Consider the following 23,487-nt stretch of genomic DNA (forward strand, 5'->3'; position numbering starts at 1 on the left):
ATTTTAAGGTAGTGGTTATCCAAAGAAAACACTTCAACCTTAAACGGTCCAGTAGTTTGTGTTTTTTTTTGGGGGGGGGTGGAGGGGGTTTGTATTTGTTTGCTTGTTTATTTAGGTTTTTCAAGATGGTTTTACTGGGTAGCCTTGGCTATCCTAGAGCTCACTCTGTAGACCTACTAACCTTGAACTGACAAAGATCCACCTACCTCTGCCTCCTAAGTGCTGGGATTAAAGGCATGTGTGCCACCACTGCCAGACATAGTTCATGCTCTTAAATAGAGAATGGGGAGGTGGAGGGTGTGAGATGGTAAAGATGCTTACTGCCAAGCCAGATGATCTGTGTGCTCTGTCCTCAGATCTCACATGGTGGAAGGAGAGAACTGGTTAGCATGCATACATGGCACACATGGGTCCACATATGTACACATAAACACACACTCATACAAAATAAAAACACTAAACATAATAAAAATAGAACGTATTAGTCACTAAGGAAAATATACAGAAGTTTTCATTACTATTATATGAACAACCAGTGGAGTTTAGTTGAAAGGAATAGCTGTTAATTGTCTCTGAGTAAATTTGCAAAATGTACTTCAACATATAGTTTTGTTATTTATTATAGAGACATTTAAATCTTATATTTAGAAATGTTTTAGATTCTGGAATGGTGGTGGTTTATTTTTAACAGTTAAGTGAATGACTAAAAAATATATTGTTAATTCTTTTGTCCATTTGCAGCTTAAAAAACACTACACAGCAAAATAATGATCTGCTAGACAGCTAACCCAAGCATCAGCTTCCACAATGCCTGTGCAGGCAGCTCAATGGACAGAGTTTCTGTCCTGTCCAATCTGCTATAATGAATTTGATGAGAATGTGCACAAACCTATCAGTTTAGGTTGTTCACATACGGTTTGCAAGACCTGCTTGAATAAACTTCACCGAAAAGCGTGTCCTTTTGACCAGACTGCCATAAACACAGACATTGATGTGCTCCCTGTCAACTTTGCACTTCTTCAGTTAGTTGGAGCCCAGGTAAGTGTCCAGTATTTTTACTGGTTTATTATATCAGTTGTCAAAATTAGTTCATTAGCTGGTACAGAATATATTGAATGGTAGTTGAAACCTAAAAGGTGTATTTACTTTTTGTGATACATTCCTACAAAGATTTTTCTTACTGCTATAAATTCTTAAGCAAAATAATGAATCCCATTACAGTTACATATTTCTTTGTTCTGGCTTCAATACCAAAGCCAGAATGTAGGTATATAAGTACTTTGGTAGTTGAGAAACTATTTGTGTATGAATATATCAGTATTTTTTTATTAAGTCATGAAAAGAAATAAAATCAGAGGTTTAGATAGAATAAGAACTAACTAAAGCCCTTAGATGGAGATTTTGTCGGTCTTATTTGTAACTTTAGTTGGTTGGTCTTACTATCAAGTAAAAATTCTGTATAACATCTTATGCCCCTATATGTTGTGCAGTGATTATTCCATATTATATAATTTTACTGAATCATAGCAAGAGTAGATTTGATAAACAACTTTGATGAGGGTCTGTTCTATGGTACATATGAAAATAAATATTCTAAATGTTATTTCTGCTTCTTACCTTAGCTCTTTAGGTACCAATTACCCCTACTTACTGATGAGGAGAAGATGAAATTTCATACATGGCATAGTAAATGTTAAGAAAGAAGTAGCCTAGCCTGGTGGCACATGCTTGGAAATTCAGCACTTCAGACAGAAAGATAGAGTTCAATGCCATTCTGGCCTATACAGGGAAGAGCTGTCTCAAAACTCAAGTGAAAGAAATAACATCTATTAAAAAACAAGAAAAAAAAAAACAAACCCAAAACTAACTAAAGCAAGGAGTTTATAGTTTTATAAGAAAATTTCCTGGTTTATTTAGCAAATTTAATAGCTCACTGTGTTCATTTCTTTAATATCTGATAGGTGAAGTTTCCCTTTTAATGCTCAAAATCTATTTTCACTGTTTTAGAATTTCGGCAGTAATTCTGTAATCAGTAGATTCATAGCTTAATTGGCAGCATACTTTTTTTTTAGTGGGTCATAAAATAATGCTATCTCTTGGCAAAGTTGCACTTTAAAATCCAATAAAGCCGGACAGTGGTGGCGCACGCCTTTAATCCCAGCACTTGGGAGGCAGAGGCAGGCGGATTTCTGAGTTTGAGGCCAGCCTGGTCTACAGAGTGAGTTCCAGGACAGCCAAGGCTACACAGAGAAACCCTGTCTCAAAAAACCAAGAAAAAAAAAATCCAATAAAATGCTTACTTTTTTGCAGAAGTGCTAGTTACTGCCTATTCTATAGCTCAGGCAGTCTTAGTGTTCCTTCTGAATAAATGTTTTATTTTAGTATGTAAAAATAACCTATGGATCTGTTTGTAACACAAATCTTTTCAGGCTCATCTCTTCACTATCTCTACTTATATTGGTTTCCTGACCAGTTCTTAGATATGTTATATATATTAATACATAGAGATTTTGAAAATGTCTTTGCCTACAACAATTCTTTGCTCTCTACTTTCAAGAAATTACAAATGTTGCATTTCTCCGGGAAGTTTATTATGATTACAGTAAATTGTAACCCTCTTCCAGTTATTTCTTGTGTGAGTGTGTCTATCCATGTATGTATTTGTAGATTGTGCACAGCTTTAAATCCTTATCTTTATTTTTGTGTGTCTCTGCCCATGAATGTCACATGCATACAAGTGCTCCAAAGAGCGTGTGAGTACCTTGAAGCTATTGAGAGTTGCCCAACATGGGTGCTAGGAACTGAACCTGCAGCATCTGGGAGAAGAGCAAGGGCTCTTAACCACTCAGCCATCTCTCCAGCGCTCTCCATATTTCTCACTTCATTTACAGTTGCGTTTTCTTTTCTTTTTTTCCTTTTTTTGGAGACAGGGATTCTCTGTAGACCAGGCTGGCCTCGAACTCAGAAATCCACCTGCCTCTGCCTCCCAAGTGCTGGGATTAAAGGCTTGCGCCACCACTACCTGTGCATTGTATTTTCATTCATCATCTTCCAACAGTATATTTGTTTATTTCTTTATTGGTTTGTCTTTTCTCTCTATAGAATTTAAACTCCTTGAAATAAGACATTTTCCTTTTAGATTATTGATGGATCATAGTGTAGACACATGAGAAATGCTCTGTGAATGTCTTTGTCTATGGGACTGAATGAACTTTCATAATAACATTATAAAATGTAGTTATTTTTATTTTGCAGATGTAGAATTTGATACCAATTAATTTTTTTCAAGGTCAAGTTTGCCCACAATTTTTTATATTATTTTTTTCCTTCTTCTGGTGGTAGAGGTTAAACTGAGGGCCTCCCTTGTGATAGTTGGGAATCCTCATCATTGAGTTACATCTCTGGTACTTATATTCTATCAAGGGGATATAGATCATAAATTATAAATTTCGTAGGTAAATCATGTAGAAGCAGTACTAAATGGTCTGTGGTAGAGACAGACTCCCTGATACTGTTTCTTAATTTTGTTTTGAAATACTTTTAGACTTACAAAGAAGTTGAAGTAAAGTAGTACCAAGAACACTTGTATAACGTTCCCCAACTTCCCCTTATATTAGGATCTTTTGAAAGTGCTTCCTTGTATGTGTTGTTTCTGTGTGTGCATATGTGCATCTAAGTGCCAGTGCCTGCAAATGCCAAAGGTCTTAGGTCCCTTGGAGCTGGATTGACAGGTGCCTGTGAGCACTGATGTGAGTGCTGGGAATTGAACTTGGATTCTTTGAAAAAAGTCGTGCATGCTCTTAACCTCTAAGCCATCTTCTCCAGCTACCTATTAATGCCTTTCATAGTTATGACACAGTTATGAACTCTAAAAGATTAGCATTTATAAAATACTGTTAATTTTTCAGCTTTGTTTTAAGTTGACTTGTGACTTTGACTAGTATCTCTGTATTACAATTTTATATTAAGATTATTAGCAGATTTATTTATTTTTTTTTTTTTTTGGTTTTTCGAGACAGGGTTTCTCTGTGGAGCCCTGGCTGTCCTGGAACTCACTCTGTAGACCAGGCTGGCCTCGAACTCAGAAATCCACCTGCCTCTGCCTCCCAAGTGCTGGGATTAAAGGCGTGCGCCACCACCGCCCGGCTATTAGCAGATTTATAAAGAGAAGTTGCATGAGCTGAATGAATGCATCTCTGCATTTTTTTTTTGTAGGTACCAGATCATCAATCAATAAAGTTAAGTAATCTAGGTGAGAATAAACACTATGAAGTGGCAAAAAAATGTGTAGAGGATTTGGCACTCTACTTAAAACCACTAAGTGGAAGTAAAGGTACGTTTATAAGAAGTGCTTGTGTTACTGTGCAAGACCTGATCAAGTGTTAAATGTTGAGCTCTTAACAGTCATTGCCGCCTGTCAATGAGTCTACAGTCTATTGGATGGATATACAAGTATGATAAATTAATTGCTTTGATAAAAGTAGAGTTGTAGTTTATCACTGTTTTTCTGGTTAGCTAGCTATTTCTTAAAAATAGTTTTTGAATGAGTCAAATATTTATTTTGTGCCTGTTAATAGAACGTGGGCTTGGGATGCTTTTGATACTTTACAGGAAAATAACATCCTTGACCTAGATATTAAATTTGTATTTCAGTAAAAGGAAAAACTATAATAGACAGTATGATGAATTAGATTATATAGTGTAAATGATAATTGATATAAAAAGAATATACATAGGGGCTAGAATATCGGAGTGAAAGGATAAAGATAGTCTGTAGATATTAAGAATGTCTAATGAAGTCCTTGTTTAGAGTGTGGCTTTTGAAACTGAATTGAGGTAAAAGAGGTGAAGTAGGTACCCCATGTAGTTCCTGGAACATTGTTTTCTTGGCAGAAGGAATAGCCATCCAGTGTATTGTCCCCATGGCAAGAGGAGAATGTGCTTGGAGTGATGTGAGTGACGAGACTGTCACAAGAAAAGTTGAGGTGAAATATAGTGAAGCAAGGTGATGATATACTGACTTTCAGACCATTAAAGACTTGAGCTTTTGCTCTGAGTAAAATTAGGAAGTGGTTTTGAACAGAGTGATGCCATAATTTGACTGATGTTAAAAGGATCACTTTGTTCTTGAGACTGTGTAGAAGGACAAAAGTAAAAACCAAAAAGTTAAGAAGCAGTTGAAGTTAAGTTAGTAAAAGTGGAGCTTGTTGCCAAGTTCGGATATATTTGGAAGGTAAGGCAAAAATATTTCCTCAAGAATATTTCCTGGAGTTGGAGTTTGAGAGGCAGAGTAGAAGGAACAAGTGTAATTCCTGAAGTTTTTGCTTGAGCATCCCCAAAGAGACTTGCCTCAGCTTTTGGGTAGATCAGATTTGGGTAAGGAGCTGAAGTCAATTTTGGTCATAGTAAATTTTTGATGTCTAAGATTTACTTAGAGCAGTCAGCCTTTCTAACACTGTGACCCTTTGACACATGATCTCATGTTGTGGTAAAATCCCTTTTTTTTTTTTTTTTTTTTTTTTGGTTTTTTGAGACAGGGTTTCTCTGTAGTTCTGGCTGTCCTGGAACTTACTCTGTAGACCAGGCTGGCCTCGAACTCAGAAATCCGCCTGTCTCTGCCTCCCAAGTGCTGGGATTAAAGGCCTGCGCCACCACCGCCCGGAGGTAAAATCCCTTTAAGCAGGTACATCAGGGTAAGGGTTTAAAAACTGCTGTCAAAGAATGCTAGATAGAAGAAAATCAAGAAAATGGAATGTTCTGGAAACCAAAATAAAGTGCTTTAAAGTGTAAAATGTCATTCATATTCAAAGTTACTGGAAACCAAAGTAAGAGTTGATGATTAACTGTAGATTTAACAACGTGCATGTAATTGTCTTGAGTAATTTGGTGTAATAGGTAGTGTGGCAAAACTTTAATTGGAATAGGTTTTCCAGATTGTGAAGCAAGAGGTTGGAAATAGTATGTATAGAAAATGTACAAGAGAGCCAGGCTGAAAGCAGAAGAACCAGAAGTTTAAGGGCAGCCCAGGTTACATAGCGTGTTTGAGACCTGTCTAGGATATATCTTCAAAAAAAGAAACAGTGAGAGAGAACGGCAGATAGTAGAAGATTTACTATACAAGGAAGTAAAGAAATAAGACGGAAGGATATTTTAAAAAGTCTATTTCCATTTTTAAGACAGGTAAAATGGTGGCATAGTTGTTCTTATGTAATTTGCTGGAGGAAATGTTAAAGTGGGGGTTGGGGACAAATCAGATGAGGGACTCCTAGAACTATTATTTAATAATTAAATACAGATGATGAAAATTGTCTTTATTTTAATTGAAAATGTTATTTCTTATGTCTCCATTTGTTAAAGGTGTAGCTAGTTTGAACCAGAGTGCCCTGAGCCGTCCAATGCAAAGGAAACTAGTTACACTTGTAAACTGTCAACTGGTGGAGGAAGAAGGTCGTGTCAGAGCTATGCGAGCGGCCCGTTCACTAGGAGAAAGAACTGTGACAGAGCTGATACTGCAGCACCAGAACCCTCAGCAGCTGTCTGCCAACCTGTGGGCTGCTGTCAGGGCTCGAGGATGCCAGTTTCTAGGGCCAGGTAAAATAGATCACCATTTTAGTATTTTTATTGGGTATTAGACTTTGAGGATGCCATTTTTTAGGGCCAAGTAAAAATCCTATGTATCCTGACATAGTATAGTATAAATCATAGTCTATTCTTACAGCCAGTGCTTTGGAAGAAATTTCTCACTTAACCTTCAGGCATCAGTGAGATAAAGGGCCCGTCTCCAATTTTCAAATTACTAAACTGATCTAAGAAAGGGCCTACAACTGCACAAGTAGATGTCAAGGAAGGTAAAGTATTGGTGTAGGGTACATGATAGAAATAATAAACTTTTGAAATTCCCTATGATCAAAGCTATGTATGTCCTGTTTAAAACAATCTATATGCCAAGTTATGAAATACTTTGTTTCTTGGAGATTTATTATCTCTTGGTTTAGAACTATAATTTGGGTAGAATTTGTATAAGAAACAAATTTTGTTTGGGTGTTTTTTTTTTTTTCCTTTTAATAGTCTCATATGTATAGTTAAGGCTGGCCTAGAGTACTTTATGAATAGTACAGGGTGGCCTCCAACTTTGTAGTACTTCTGCCTCAACTAGAATTACACCCATCTGGGAAACATTTTACTTTAAAGATTTATTTTTATTTATTTGTCTGTGTGAGTGTATGCCACATATATGAAAATACTCAAGGAGGCCAGAGTAGGCTATCAGATACCCTGGAACTGGAATTATTGACAATAAGCTGACTGAGGTTCTCAGAACTAAACTCAGAACCTCTGGAAAAGTAGCAAGTGCTCTTAATCATTGACTCATCTCTTCAGCTCTTAGGAAACTTTTTTAATTTTGTTTTTGCTTTTTTGAGACAAGGTATTAGGAAATACTTTTAATGAAAAACATTGAGACAACTGGACTGAAATGTGGCCAAAGAATTAGGTCCTTTTAAATTATTTCTGAGAACTTAAACCAACTGTAAGCAAGTGTTTTTGAGACAATGGGAAAAATAAAATGGGGACTGGATATTAGATTAAGAAACTATGCTACTTTTGTTAGATGTGATAATGATTTTATGTTGCAAATTTTAAAAGCATTACCTGTTAGAAGTACTGAAGTCGTTAAGGGTAAAGTAATATGTTTTCTGGGACTTAACATCAAAACACACCAGTTAAGATAAACTAGAAAAGTGAAAAAGTAGACAAACCAGAAAGCAGCTACAGTAGTATGTTTTTCTGTTTTTGTATATGCTTTAAATTTTGCACAGCACAAAGTTAAATTTAATTTTTTTTTAAAAAACACACTCTTTAGCGTTTTAGTTTAAGGATGTTACTTTTGGATATTTGTTGATGTTTATTTTTTATCTGTAGAAGCACTAAATACCAATTATACTTCAAAGAGATAAAAAGCTGATTCAAAAGTGTATTAAAAATTTATCTAAGTAAGAGACAGATGGAAAACAAGCCCATATAGTTGTAGTTCTCAAGCTTCCTAATGCTGCAACCCTTTTAATATAGTTCATCTTGTGTGGTGACCCTCCCAATCATAAAATTACTTCATTGATACTTAATAATTGTAATTTTGCTATTGTTGTAATGTAAATATCTGATACTCAGGATAACTGGAAAGCAATACCAAACAGGTTGAGAACCACCGCTACAAAAGATACTGAAAGTCTTTAGTTAGTTAGTATGGAAATGTAAATCAAAACCAGCAAGGGGCTGCAGGGTGGAGTTCTGTGGCAATTCTTTTTTTTTTTTTTTTCAGATGTTTTGAGACAGGGTTTCTCTCTGTAGCCTTGGCTATCCTGGAACTTGCTCTATAAACCAGGCCACTCTCTAACTTAAATCGGTATGCCTCTGCTTCCCAAGTGTTAGACTTCAAGACATGCACTACCACCATCTGGCAACTCTGTGGTAATTTTTACCTAGCATGTTGCTAGGCCATGACGGAGGTTACCTCCCAACACACACACACTCTCACAAAAATAATAAACCATAATGAGATACTATTTTGTACATGTTTAATTTGTCATGATTAAAACCAGAAATCCACCTGACAAGTTAGTAATGATGTGTAAAATATGACATAGAAAATATTGCTATCCTGTACAGAAAAGATTTTGACAGTCCTAAAATTAAACATGACTGAGGAGTTTACTGAGCTTTTTGATACTTGGACATAAATGTTTATAGCAATAATATTTATACTAATTGAAAGGTGAGCACAAGCTGGTCATGATCATATATATCTGTAATCTTAGCACTTGAAAGGATCAAGTAGAAAGATGAGTTGGAGGCCAGCCTGGGGTACATTTCAAGACTCTGTCTCAAAGGCTCTCAGTGTTGATTTCACTAATGTGCCACCATGCTTAGTCTTAATGTTCTTTTTTTTTCTCCATTATTTATGTATTTATTTTATATCTTGACAGCTACCCTCCCCCATCGTACCCCCCTCTCCAATGATCTTTAGTGTTCTTTTATCTGGAACCATTCCTTGTATTATCTTGGTAGGGATAGTCTTGAATATAGGCCATTTATTTTATAGTATAAAGAAGGTAAAAGCATTCTTTTTGTCAGTCAACTAATAAAGGCATAATCAAAACATAATGTATTCATAAAGTACTGCCTTAACCATATAAAGAAATGAAGCAAGCCAAAATTTGACATATCCATAGAGTGATGCTACTTGTAGATGATGTTTGAAAATACTCTGGTACTTGAAGGAAACCTGCCAGGAGATGAGTGATTCACGAGGAGAAAAGATTACCAGAAACGACTTCTTGATGACTATGGATTTCCTTTGGAGCAGTGAAAACTGTCTTTGAACTATGTACAGTTAATGGTTGTACAACATTGTGAATGAACTAAATGCTACTTGAATATTGCAAATCGCCTTTTTGTTTTACGTCTCTGGGATGGAATTAAGGGCCTTGCATTATACTGTGCAACAAAGAACTCTATGGCTAAGTTAATAGCCATAGTAACTTAATGTTTGTTTGTTTTTTCTTTTTGTTCTTTCTAGACAGAGTTTCTCTGTTTAGAATTGACTACTAGAACTCAATTTGTAGATCAGGCAGGCCTCAAACTCGTCTGCCCTGAGAGAGGGGGGGGGGGGGGGGGGAAGGTGGGCGAGTGAACTTGTGCACAAACAGTATAAGTGAAATTAATATCTTCTTTAGGTACTCTATCCAAAGGCCAATATTATCTAAAATTATAGACAAAATAGTTTTCAACAGACACAAAACTGTCTTGTGCATAAGCCAAGTTTGTATGTCCTTAATTATTACTGTCAAAAGTAGTTCTCTATTTTTATGAATTACTTTCTCATGAAAATTATCTAATTGATTGTTGTATACCTACAGAAGATATTTTCTTTAAAGTTCCCTGGGCTGGAGAGATGACTCAGTGGTTAAGAGCAGTTACTGCTATTGTAGAGTTTGAATCCTAGAATCTACATCCAGTGACTCATTTGTAGCTCAGTCTCTTAAGTGATCAGACCTCTCTGGCCTAAGAGAACACATCTGTACTTAGATAGGCCCATACTGAGTTATACATAATCTTAAAAATAATAATAAAAATAAAGGAAAGTATGTTTTGTTCACATCTGTGTTATGATTGGTTATTTAGTGCAAAGTATGTTCCCCCCACCCACTTGTAACTTAAATTTTTTATTTATACGACTGTAAAGGTGACTCAGTGGTTAAGATCACTCTTTGCTCTTCCAAGGTCCTTAGGTTCAATTCCCAGTACCCACATAGTGGCTTACTATCTGTAAACCCCACTTCTAGGAGTCCTATATCCTTTTTTCTAACTGCCATGGGCACCAGGCACACACATGGAACATGAACACACATGTAGGTAAACTATCATTCATATAAATATAAAATTTCTTAAAAAATGTAATATTGTGAGCTGAGCATGGTGGCATATGTTTCAACATACATGGTGGTACTTGGAAGGCAGAAGCCAGCAGTTCTGTGGTTATGAGCCTGGACTACAGATTGAGTTCCAGGACAGCCAGAATTACCCAGAGAAAACCCTGTCTTGAAAAACCAAAAGAAACAAATTTAATATTGTATGTGTGTATGTTGGATCTCTTTAACCGCATCGTGACATGAATGGACATCAGAGGACAATTTTGTGGAGGTTTTTTTTTTTTTTTTCTTCTTCCACATTTCCCTGGGTTCTGGGGATTGAACTCAGGTTGCTAGCCTTGATCAACAAGCACCTTTACCTCATGAGTTGCTTTGCTGGCACTTGATTGATTTAAAAATGAATTGTTTTTTTATGTTGTGATTTCCTCTTTTCATTCTAATTAGATGTAGATTATGCTACCGTAAGTCAATACTCAAATATAATTTTGACAGACATCAGTATAATCTTTGTTCCTTTACTGTTTCTAGCTATGCAAGAAGAAGCTTTGAAGTTGGTATTGCTGGCATTAGAAGATGGTTCTGCTCTCTCTAGGAAAGTTCTGGTACTTTTTGTTGTGCAAAGACTGGAACCAAGATTTCCTCAAGCATCAAAAACAAGTATTGGCCATGTTGTGCAGCTACTGTACCGAGCTTCTTGTTTTAAGGTAAGCCTTGTACAACTGTCTGAGGACCATAGGTTTGTACCTGAGATGGAGGCTTCTGAGAGAGTATGTTACCAGTCTAGTGAACCTCAGAAATACAGAACACTTCTAAAGTCCAGAGGAGTGGTTTTTTACTTTTCCTTCTGCATTAATTCATCTTTGACACCAGGTACTTGTTACTACCAGTTGGTTTCAGAAGTATTGAGTTGAACATATGTAAAATCCTAACTTTAACTGAGACAGTTCACTTCTTTATATTAATTGCTTTAACAAATCACATTGTAGAATCTAAAATTTGGTGTGATTTTATGTGCTTTGAGTCTAAGTCTCAGAGTTCATACAGTGAAGTGGATGGAAGACAAAAGGAGAGTCCCAGAAGCTGTAGCCAACATAAACAAGATGGAAAATGAAGATTCACTCCCAAGGCTGTCCTCTGACCTACACACACACAGACAGACATACATACACAAGGTTTAATCAGAATTAAAGCAAGCAAAACATTTACTTTGCATAGCACGGTTCTAGATACACAGTCTCAACCTTAGAAATAGCGTTTTTTTTTTTTTTTTTTTCGGAGACAGGGTTTCTCTGTGTAGCCCTGGCTGTCCTGCAACTCACTCTGTAGACCAGGCTAGCCTCGAACTCTCAAACTCAGAAATCCGCCTGCCTCTGCCTCCCAAGTTCTGGGATTAAAGGCGTGCACCACCACCGCCCAGCCTAGAAATAGTATTCTGCTTTCTGAAACTGCAATATCTATCTCATTTCTCAAAGAACCACAGTAAATAATGCTCCTGCTAATCTACCGCAGCCCTCTTAGAAAGATGTGATGTACTCAACTTGTGCTTCCCCTCAAACAAGAAAGCAGTACTCTTTTTCACTAAAACAGTAAAAACAAACAAACAAACAAACAAAAAACACTTTCTAAGAAAGGAAAATGATAATGTTTTAGAGACATGTACCTAATCATAGTGCTTCTGTAAAAAAGTCTCAGTGACTTTTCATTTTCTTCAGGATTTAATATCTAATTTATCATAGTACTTAAGGTCATCTGTGAATCTTTTCTTGCATATATTAGAACTTTTAATTCTGTCCTGTGCTCATTCATTCATGGTGGTTTGTTTGTTTGTTTGTTTTGTAGGTTGCTGTTTTATTTTGTTTTCCCCCATCTTCTAGACTGAGTTTCTCTTTATAGCTCTGGCTGTCCTGGAACTCACTGTGTAGACCAGGCTGTCCTTGAACTTAGAATTGCCTGCCTCTGCCTCCTGAGTGGAGTGCTGGGATCAAATGCATGTTTTACCACTGCCTGGCATTAACATTTGCTTTTTAGAATTTGATTTTCCCCCTTTTCCTAAAGAAATTTTATTTTTAGAGATGTAGCTCACATAGTCTTCAGCCAAGAGAAAATATTTTCTGAAAAATATTTTTGTTTACTTGTCATATTTAATTGCCTTTTGTTTATGTTGCCATAGAGCCTATAACAACACCCTTACTGTAATTTTTTGTTTCTAAGTCTTTCCTGCCAAATGCTGATGAACTCAATGAAGAAAAGGATTGAGTACATAGTTACATACTTTCTCTTTTGTTCTGAAAAGGAGTTTGTTTTGGCATTTTCTACTTTTTGTGGTGTCTGGTACATAGCCCCTTCACCCTAATCCCCATACCCAAAGTAAATGAACTGGATAAGAGGAAGAGGCAACCAATTCTAATGGGTTTATTTTTTTTTCTTCCCATTTTTAGGTTACTAAAAGGGATGAAGACTCTTCCCTGATGCAGCTAAAGGAGGAATTTCGGAGTTATGAGGCACTACGCAGAGAACATGATGCTCAGATTGTTCATATTGCCATGGAAGCAGGGCTCCGTATTTCACCCGAGCAGTGGTCTTCACTGCTGTATGGGGACTTGGCTCATAAATCACACATGCAGTCTATCATTGATAAGGTTTGTAAGGTTAGATCTTGTACCCTTCCTATCTCAGAGAATGCTGTAGCCTAGATCCTTGCTTCTCTGTTAATCTGATATGCCTGTCTAATACACCTTACCTAACCGCGCGAGCGTGATGACTTAGGACGTCGTACACTTTGGGCTTTGTGGAATATTGGCTTTTACCCTTGTACTTATCTGTTCACCAAGAGTTGTAGGTCAGTGCCATTGTCTCATGATATGACTACTGTACTTCCTATCACTCCCCTGGGAGAATTTAAGTGTAGAATGTGGAACATTTTCTACTGAATATATTTGGCTTTTATAGCATTGTAAAGTTGAAAACTTTTATCTACATTCTGACCCCAGAGAGCTAGTTTAGTATAGCTAATTAATGTTTTCTAAGTGTCTAGTGATGAATTTCATAGGGCAGATTCTGAGGTGAAAATTTAATTCATCATTGATTGTCCTATTATAAAATCTGAAGACACTTGAAAACTATTAAGTAAGGTGATCTATTGGAAAACATTTGAATATAGGTATGTCCAAAAATCCAGAGTAAACATTCTCTCTCTTTTTTTTTTTTTTTTTTTTTCTTTCTTTCTATTTGTTAGCTACAGTCTCCAGAATCATTTGCAAAGAGTGTACAGGAATTGACAATTGTTTTGCAACGAACAGGTGACCCCGCTAATTTAAATAGACTGAGACCTCATTTAGAGCTTCTTGCAAACATAGACCCTAATCCAGGTATGTGGGGAAAGGTGCCAGTGCTTGTACTTTATGAAACTTTGAGGTAAATAGCACAAAGAATGACTGTTGATATGTTGTCTCTTTCAACCCCTACCCCATCCCTTTGGCTCTTAATTTAGATGCTGTTTCACCATCTTGGGAGCAACTGGAAAATGCAATGGTAGCTGTTAAAACAGTGGTTCATGGTCTTGTGGACTTCATACAAAATTATAGTAGAAAAGGCCATGAGACACCCCAGGTAAGTTGACTTATTACACTTCTAATTACTGCTGTGTCCAGCAGAGCTTCATCCTGAACATACTAACAATGTTATTGTCAAATGGACTCCGTATATAACCCTTTCTCTTAAAAGTTGTGTATGTGAGAGAAGGATGTTCGTGTTTATGTGCGTGTGTAGCTGCACAGGCTTTGAACCCAGAGCTTCCTGCCTGGCAGGTCATGCTACAAGTCTGACACTGAGTGACATACATAGCCTTCTTGCGAATTTTTATTTTGTACATTTGAGAGAAACTCCCTTTTTACTGTACTTGGTTAGCATTTCACTTTATAAGGAGTTTAGAGGGTATTTTAGATATGAATTCACTAAATTACAAAATGTTTGATCATTTCTTTTTACAGCTGAAAGTTTTTTTTTCCTTTGCTGTCTCTCAAATGAATTTGTTTTGTAATATATATGGAATTTGAAATTCCTTGATATTTGTAGTGTACTTTAGAAGGGGAAGTTGAAATATAATTCCTTATCCAAATGTCTTTTCATTTGTTAAGTATCATATTAAAAGTTATACAATCAGTATCTAACAAGGTAGGGCCAAAAGTACTCCAAAATCTGTTAACTTTTTATTCTATTCATATTTTATTTAGAAAATACTATAATATTTAGTATCAACTAAATAATAATTTTTAAAAAAAATTTTAAGGTCACAATAATAGCAGTTTCTTAAGAGTTTGATGCATATTATATGCTTTTTTTTTTTTTTTACTTTTTTTTTTTCTTGGTTTTTCGAGACAGGGTTTCTCTCTGAGGCACTGGCTGTCTTGAAACTTCCTATAGACCAGGCTGGACTTGAACTCATAGAAATTTGGCTGCCTTTGCCTCCTGGTATTCTAAGTATGCACTGCTACCATAGGGTCTAATGGTGCCTTTCTATATCTTCCATCATTGTTTGCCTATGAATATAATTGTGCATGTAAGTCAACTAATAATGTAATAATTTTTCACTTGAACTTTTTTGGGGAAGCTTTTAAATGGGTAAATACTATAGCTTTTTTCTTAAGTGCCTTTAAAAATTATATTGTTATCACAATTTGAAGATTAAGAAATAGGTAGATATTTGAATCAGTTTCAGATAACTTTCAGAAAGAAGGCCTGAAGGCTTCCTCAACGCTGTCTACCATTCTTACAGTAGGAAATGATGGATGGAACTTGTTTCCGCATGCATGAGAATTATGTGTCTGATGCGAAAAAGACTTAAGTCTTTCACGTTCTGAAGTCTAAAGAGTGAATAATAACTAATACCTTTTCCATTTGCTAAATGTTTTGTTTGTGTAGCCGCAGCCAAACAGCAAGTATAAAACTAGTATGTGCCGAGATTTACGACAACAAGGGGGTTGTCCACGAGGAACAAATTGTACGTTTGCCCATTCTCAGGAAGAACTTGAAAAGTAAGTCTGGAAAATGTTTTTTGTGTAAGGTCATTGAGGGAGTATTATATAGTATTATATACAGCATTAACTTTTGTGATATTTCCAAGATACAGGTAATGTGAATTGCAAAATAGCCATTTTTATGAACCCAGCTGATTAAACTAGGTAAAAGATTAATGTTAAAAAGTCATATTTGATAAAAGTCATATTTAGAAACTGGAATTTGTGATTCTTTTACCTGTGTAGAATGAAAGTACTGCTATTTGTCTTTATCTTATTTGTTCAGTTCAGTTGAACATACCAGCAAAATCTCAGGCAAAATGTTAACATAGATAATTTTTCTTTTTCTGGTGAATGCTCTTTTTAACATTTTCCTGTAAGTTACTGAATAAAGAGAAAGTAAAAACGAGAACATGACTGCTCCTACATAGGGTGGAGGAGAAGGTTTATTGTAGATAAAATGGAGAGGGGAGGGAGACCAAGAAACTCGGGCCAGGAGAGTAAAGGGTAGACTAAAGGGCCTGGTAAACTAAAATAGCTGGATTATGTAGGCAAAGGCAGCTCTGGATATAGAATTATATCAACAAAAATTTTATATATTTATTTTTACTTATATATGTGTATATATCTCTGTATGCATGTCCATGGAAGCCAGAAGAGTATACACAGCTCTTGGAGCTGGAGTTCTAGGCAACTGTGAATCCCTTTGAGTGGGTACTCAGATCTGAACTTTGGAAGAGCAATAAATGCTATTCACCACTGTGCTATTTTTGGGGTTCTAGGACAGTGATTCTCAACCTCCCTAGTGCTGTGATCCTTTCTTTTATATAGTTCCTCATATTGTAGTGGCCTCCAACCATAAACTTGTTTTCACTGCTCCTGAAATTTTGCTACTGTTAAGAATCATAAATATCTGTATTTTGCCACGGTGATCCCTGTGAAAGAGTTATTCAACACCTCTAAAGGGATGATAACCCACAGGTTGAGAATTGTTCCTCTAGGAAACATGTCCAGCTTATCCATACCTGAAATAGAATTGTTTTAGCTTTAAACACTAATTTTAAAACACTCATTGTTAAAAAGTAAAGATTTTGTAGTTGTAAGAGGAACTTTTAAAAAAATGATAGCATGTGCTAGCATATCCATGCACATTCTGTGATAGTCATGTGGAAGTCATAGGCCAGCTTCCTGGGAGTCAGTTCCTTTCTTCCTTTTGTTTTGTTTTGTTTTGTTTTGTTTTTCACTGTGTACTCTGGGTTAGCTGGCCAGTTCTCGGGTTTCTGCTTCCTATCTTGGCCATAAGAATGCCAGGATCACACATATCCACAATCACATTTTGCTTTTTTTTAATGGATTTTTGGGTTCAAGTCAGGTTAGGTATGTGTGGCAAGCACTTTTACCCAGAGTCATCTTGCTAGCTCTATGATACAGCTCTGTGATACAACTTTTGAAAGGACTTTGCTTGAGTTTAATTAGAATAAAACAAGCCAGTGCAGATCCGTAGATTCAATGCTGTTTTACCCTCACCTAGAACCCGAGTGTGTGTGTGTGTGTGTGTCTAGATGTAAATCAGTTATACCTCTCTTTCTTTCTGATTTTTATCCTCTTTGATCTCACAATAGCAGTAATAAAGAAAACAGTAGCTATAATACTCAATTTATTGGCTGTATTCTGTGCTAGGTACCATTTTTACTTTTCAGTTAACACATCAACTCATTTTACCCATTTTACTGCTTCATTATCTATTAACGTTTCACCCGAGCTTTCCCATTTCTACTGAAAATGCCTTTTAAGGTACCTGTCTAGTCATTTCCATCTTTTGTTTTAAATTGTTAGTGATGCTTTGCTATATTACACGATTTGGTTCAATCTTCCTTTTAAGCCATGATTCATCTTTTGATGAATACTACTTGTCTTACTACTTGTACGACTTGTCTTAATTACTTTCCTTGGTGATGCAATACATTATGTGACAAATGCAGTTGGAAAATGGAAGCCTTACAATTCAGAGGGACAGTTCACTATCATGGGGGGATTCATGAGGAAAGACAATTGGGCAGATTGCATCCACAGTCAGGAAGCACGGAGACATAAATGCTGAGTCAGCTTGCATTCTTACTTTTATTCAATCTGGGACTCTACCTCATGTTATGGTGCCACCTGCTGTTATGGTGAGTCTTCCCACTCAATTAGTCAGTAAAATCCCTTATAGACAGTCTACAGTCAGGAAGCAGAGAGTAGTGAATCTCATATTCTCCTTTTTATTCAGTCCTAGACCCCAGATTTTGTAATAATGTCAGCTACAGTTGGATGTATCTTCCCACTTGAGTTTATTTTAAAAAGTTCATCACAGGTGTGTCCAAAAGCTTGTCTTCTAGGTGATTCTAGGTTCTGTAAAGTTGACAGTTTATACTAACCATCACCCTCCTGTGCACATTTGTTTTCCTTTTTCTTCTTGTACATCTTCTCTTCTATCATACTCAGGTGTCAGCTTGGTTCTGTAGGCTCCTGTGACTTCCTGAGCCGTGCTTGTTCCTTCTGTTAGCATGCTGCCAAAGCACTTGTCTTTGTCTGTTTGCTATGGATAGTTTATGATATAGAAAATTATTTGGTTCACTATTCTCTAGATTGGGAAGTCTAAGAATGAAGGGCCATATCTGGTAAGAGCCTTCTTATAGCATTGCCAAAGGTTGAAGATAGAAGGGCAAAATAATATGTGTGGAAGAGAGAAAATGGACCAGAACTCTCTCCTTTACAAGGAGCTGATTCTCATGGTAATGGTATTAATCTGTTGTCTTAGTTAGATTTTTGTCTATTTGATCCAAACTACAGTCATTTGAAAAGAGAACACCTCAATTGAGAAAATACTTTTACCATATTGGTTTTCCTAATCAAGTATTTAGGGTGTCTCACCTAAAACTTTTATTGAGGATGAAGATTCCAACCTTGAGTCCAGGGTGGTGAGATGAGCCTTTAATCCCATTACTCTGGAAGCAGAGACAGGCAGATCTCTCAATTCGAGGCCAACCTGGTCTACAGAGTGAGTAGTTACAAGACAGTGAGGATTTCCACATGGAGAAACCCTGTCTTGAAAAGAAAAATTCTAACCTTGAACTTTGAAGAACACATTAAAATAGCAGTGTTCTTTACATAGTTACTAATACTATAAACTTATTTTTTTTTCATTTTCTTTTCTTTCGGTTTTTTGAGACAGGGTTTCTCTGTGTAGTCCTGGCCATCCTGGAACTCAGTCTGTAGACCAGGTTGGCCTCGAATTCCGAAATCCATCTGCCTCTGCCTCCCAAAGTGTTGGGATTGGCCACCAGCTAACTTGCTTTTTCTCTTTTCTTTTCTTTCTGTTTTTTTTTTGTTTGTTTGTTTTTTGGGTTTTTTTGGTTTGGTTTTTCAAGACAGGGTTTCTCTGTGTAGTCCTGGCTGTCCTAGAACTCACTCTGTAGACCAGGCTGGCCTCGAACTCAGAAATCCGCCTGCCTCTGCCTCCCAAGTGCTGGGATTAAAGGCGTGCACCACCACCGCCCGGCTTAACCTGCTTTTTCTTAATTATTCATTTACCTGTATATTTTCATTGAACATCATTTATCTTATACCTAGCCAATATCTCACATGTAAACTCAGTCTTTCCAATGAAGAACTAGGTGATTTGCAGTTTTTTCATATTTCCAGTTAGTCTTACTCTTTGTATTGCATTTCAAACAAACAAAAGAGGTCATACAAAGGGTTAGAAAAAGAAACAATGTTTATGTAGCATGTTGTCTTTTTAAAATTATATATAGCTGATATAGATATAAAATTATATATATATCACTGAGATTTATATGTAATTATTATGTTCCTGTGTATATACATGTTTGTGGAGTTACATTTCATGTGTATGCTTGTGCACCGCTATACTTTTATTTTTTAAGTCAGGGTCTCTCACTGAACCCAGTCTTACCAGTTTGATTCAGCCAGATAAAATGTAGATACTCAAGAGTCTTTCTGTCTTTGTTTTAGGTCCTTGTAGGTTGGTGTGGTGGCATCTACCTTTAATCTTAACACATAGGAGACAGTGGCAGGTGCATCTCTGTATCTCTGAGCTGGAGCCAGCTTGGTCTACTTAGCAAATTTTAAGCCAGCAAAGGCTGCATAGAGATCCTGTCTCAAGGGGAAAACAAATCCCTAAAAACTGCTTTCTGAGAAATAGAGAAACCCAAGACAGATAATTCAAGAAGTATTTATAATAGATTGCTTCATGCTCAGAATCATGAGAGATGCTTTTAATAATTTAAGAGGAACAGTAAATATGCAAATAAATGATTCCAGCCATTTAGTGGCCACAGTAAGAAATTTGTATTGTATTCTGGTCATAGTAGAAAGCTACTACAGAGCTTTATTCATTTGAAATGAGAAATACTGCTCTAAGCCATTTTAACTCTATGATGGTCCAGGTACAAGATTGGAAGTGTAAGTTTTGGGACTATGGCAACAGGAATGATGAAAGATCAATATTAGAATTTACTTTGAAAGTGGAACCTACCAGATGGATGTATTAACTATATGTTTTTTATTTTCTGTTTTTGTATAAAACAGGCCAGATGTGGTAGTGCATGCCTTTAATCTCAGTACTTGGGAGGCAGAGGCAGGTGGATCTCTCTGTGTTTGATGGTAGCCTGGTCCTACAAAACTTACAAAGTTTCAGTAAGGCCAGGGCTACACAGAGAAACTTTGTCTCAGGGTGGGGGGTGGGGATGGGGAGCTGAAGAGATGGCTCAGCAGTTAAGAACATTTGTTATTCTTCCTATCACTTCACCTCCAGGGGATTCAGCCCCATCCTTTCATTTCTGTGAGCATCTCCACATATGTGTGTATACATGTACACACACACACAAGCAGGGGGCAGAGAGACAGAAAAAAAAATGTTTTAAGAACAGAAGCCACTAATTTTCAAAAAAGAAGAATCAATAGTAACTCCTAAGTTGTCTACTCAACATAACTGAATTGTTTTATCTTTTACTTAAGTGGAACAGGAATTAGGGCAGGGAATTTTGTAATTCTTTTGGCCATATAAAAATTGAAGCTGAGCACTCAATAGATATTTTTTATAGGATAGTCCAGAAACATTTATTAGAGGATATGCCATTAAAACAGGCTGAAGTTGCAGTGTGAGAGAGAAATAAAAATAATTACAGGAATGAAGTCTTTGAGAAGGCAGATAGGCTTGAGGCCTGGAGCACAAGTAAATTGGCTTTAGGAACTGGAACTCTGTTCTTTTGTCTTATGAAGAATGAACTGTTAAAAGTACAAGAAATAGGCGGAATTAGTGATAGTTTTTTATGTCATAGTATTTTCTATGTTAACAAGGAAACAGTATTGTCAGGTTTGGAGGAGCTGTGGAGGGAAAAGGAATGTTAAAGATGAGAATGTAAAATTAGAAAAGAAGTGCATCAGTGAATTGTTTGATGACATTAAATTTGCCAATTTTGGTCATTACAACATGATTGTCTCTTGTGTCCCCCAACCTCAGCATTTAGCTAGGTGTTTATGAACAAGTACAGAGTAATAGAGTTAGATTTTGTTCTATAAGGGGAAACTATTCCCTGTACATTCTTTGACTAGGGAGTCAAAGATACAAGGGAGGTATTAGTGGTTGGTAGTGGCTTATAAAATGAATGAGGCAATACTTGAAGGTGCTCATGAACAATTTAAAAAGAATTGGCCTTTTCAAATGTGAGGTTTAGATTATAAGTCCATAGCTTTAGTGATCAGAACATCTGTACATATACCTTCACTTCATTCATTTGACATGTTTTTTTTGTTTTTTAATGGTTTTATTTCTCCCTCTTTTTTAGAGTCTTGCAAACAAAATTTTGTTTCTTGCTTGTTTGACCACCCTTAAGAATATGGACTTGTAGGACTGGAAAGATGGATTTTACTGGTTTGCTTGTTCTACAATCATGGGGACCAGTGTTTGGATCTCAGCACTGGTGTAACAAGCTAGGTATCCCTGCAGCTGCCTGTACCACAGCTTTAAGGAGAGTTGGAGGCAATAAGTATGTCTTAGGCTTGCTAACTAATAGTCTAGCTGAGACATGTACACAGACATGAGCACACATACTTGGGTATACAGTCACTTAGACATAAATTTTAAGGAGGGAGGAGGGAGGATTTGTAATGGAATTTTGAGGTTGGAAAGCAAGGAGTAACTGGACATTTTCTTTAAGAACATTGAAGAGTAGAATGAAGACATTTTAAAGAACATATTGAAGAAAACAGGGATTCCTTAACCCCTTGGTGGTAACAGTTTGCCTTTCTGAAGTATAAGTCTGCTCATGCTCCTCCTTTAAGAACTGTTTCCTGGGGCTCTGACTCTAGTATACCTGTAGAGTGTATAGTCACTATTGACCTTTTGCTTTTTGTCTTTGCTGTTTTATTTTATTCCTCCATTATCCAGTCTTGGCTATATGAGTACTCATCTTCTATTGAACTTTCTTCTTCTAATGGTATTTGTGAAAGCCAGAGACAGTGAAAGGATTAAATGATAGAGCTGTTTATAGATGCTGAAGAACTAAAGGAGAAACTTTACACAAGCATTATTCATCATGATCACCATGTTGGAATGTGATAGTCATAGTCATTTAAGCATAGTGATGCCAAGTGTTTTTTGTTGTGTTGACCACTTAGAAATATTGAGAGAACAGTATATAGGAATTAAGGGACTAAGACTACATAATAATGAGATTTTTATTTTACTTATTTATTTTTTTAAATAATTCTGTTAGGAGTTTTGTTTGCTTGCCTGGTTACTGTGTACCACATGAATGCAGTGCCTGCAGAGGCCAGAAGAGGGTGTTAGATCGCCTGGAACTGAAGTTAGTTGTGAGCTGTCATGTGGGTACTGGTAACTAAACCTGGGTCCTTTAAAAAAGCAGCTAGTGATCTTAAACCTTCAGCCATCTCTCCAATCCCATATGAATTTTTGGTATGCAAATGGAAGTATTTTTAATATGAAATCCAAGACTAAATTGGTTTGTATATTACAATATTATATAAGTATTATATCAGAAAGATTTGTGATCTTTACAGACACAATCTGATTTAGGAATAATATAAAATTTCTACATTTTGGTATATTAAAGTTTAAGTTTGAGCCATTATTTCTTTAAAAATTATACTGAGTTTGTATAATTTAATAGCAGCAGAGAATGATTTCAACTCTTGTATCCTTTCCTGTTTGTTCTGTCTTACTTTCAGAATGTGGTGCTTTTTTTTGTACCACATAAAATAAATTTTCAAACCTACTCTTTTTCAGAAAGCTTCGAGTGCATGTGTACTTGGCTTGCTATATTAATTATGTGCCTGTATTTGTATGCATGTTACATCTATGTGTGACATGTAGAATATTTGATATTTAGCTGAAGAAACCTTTCAGAGCTGTTTCCTTTTTAAAACATATTTTTAGATTAAAATTGAGAGCAGTATTACAAGCATGCTGATTATTTTTAAACAGGTACCGATTAAGGAACAAAAAGATGAGCGCGACTGTAAGAACATTTCCTCTTCTGAATAAAGTTGGTGTAAACAGCACTGTCACAACCACAGCCGGAAATGTCATTTCTGTCATAGGAAGTACTGAAACAACTGGGAAAATTGTTCCAAGTACAAATGGAATTTCAAATACAGAAAGCAGTGTTTCCCAGCTAATCCCACGAAGCGCTGACAGTGCAGTAAGGACTTTGGAGACTGTGAAGAAAGTCGGGAAGGTTGGCACTAACGGTCAGAATGCTGGACCCTCTGCAGAGTCTGTGTCTGAAAAGTAGGTATTGGGTAAAAATGATGGAGTTCTTTATCCCTTTTAGAAACGACCTCCTTTTTTCATCCTGAGGTACAATAGTAAATTGAAATTTTTATGCAGTTATTCATGTAATAGAAGAAAACACTAAATACCATGGAATTTGAGTTCTAATCCTCACCATGAAGCAACTAGTTCTATAAACTTGAACACTTTGACTCTTGAATTTTGTTTTCTTCAAGTATATTTATTAAGG

The 23,487-nt window shown here is 36.3% G+C and overlaps 1 protein-coding gene and 1 non-coding gene across 5 annotated transcripts in view; both read left to right on the plus strand.

Annotated features, from left to right (window-relative positions):
• Positions 1–741: 741 nt before the first annotated feature.
• Positions 742–23,487, plus strand: part of Rc3h2 (ring finger and CCCH-type domains 2) — a 37,442-nt gene continuing 14,696 nt past the window's right edge. For 2 of the 4 annotated variants that reach the window (XM_028754669.1, XM_028754671.1), the window contains exons 1-9: positions 758–1,038; positions 4,216–4,333; positions 6,358–6,591; positions 10,956–11,131; positions 12,866–13,066; positions 13,663–13,795; positions 13,918–14,036; positions 15,348–15,460; positions 22,950–23,255. In XM_028754669.1, coding sequence (XP_028610502.1) covers positions 808–1,038; positions 4,216–4,333; positions 6,358–6,591; positions 10,956–11,131; positions 12,866–13,066; positions 13,663–13,795; positions 13,918–14,036; positions 15,348–15,460; positions 22,950–23,255 — 1,631 coding nt within the window. In that variant the 5' untranslated portion in view covers positions 758–807. Of the gene's footprint in view, positions 1,039–4,215; positions 4,334–6,357; positions 6,592–10,955; positions 11,132–12,865; positions 13,067–13,662; positions 13,796–13,917; positions 14,037–15,347; positions 15,461–22,949; positions 23,256–23,487 lie in introns of all 4 variants that reach the window. The other 2 variants (XM_028754668.1, XM_028754672.1) reach the window with 2 other exon arrangements.
• On the plus strand, positions 13,439–13,549 carry LOC114610261. The gene has a single exon (XR_003709664.1). It is a non-coding gene; the product is annotated as a small nucleolar RNA SNORD90 (small nucleolar RNA).

This window comes from Grammomys surdaster, unplaced genomic scaffold (genome assembly GCF_004785775.1).
Source record: "Grammomys surdaster isolate TR1022 unplaced genomic scaffold, NIH_TR_1.0 126035, whole genome shotgun sequence".
NCBI classification, from domain to species: Eukaryota; Metazoa; Chordata; class Mammalia; order Rodentia; family Muridae; genus Grammomys; species Grammomys surdaster.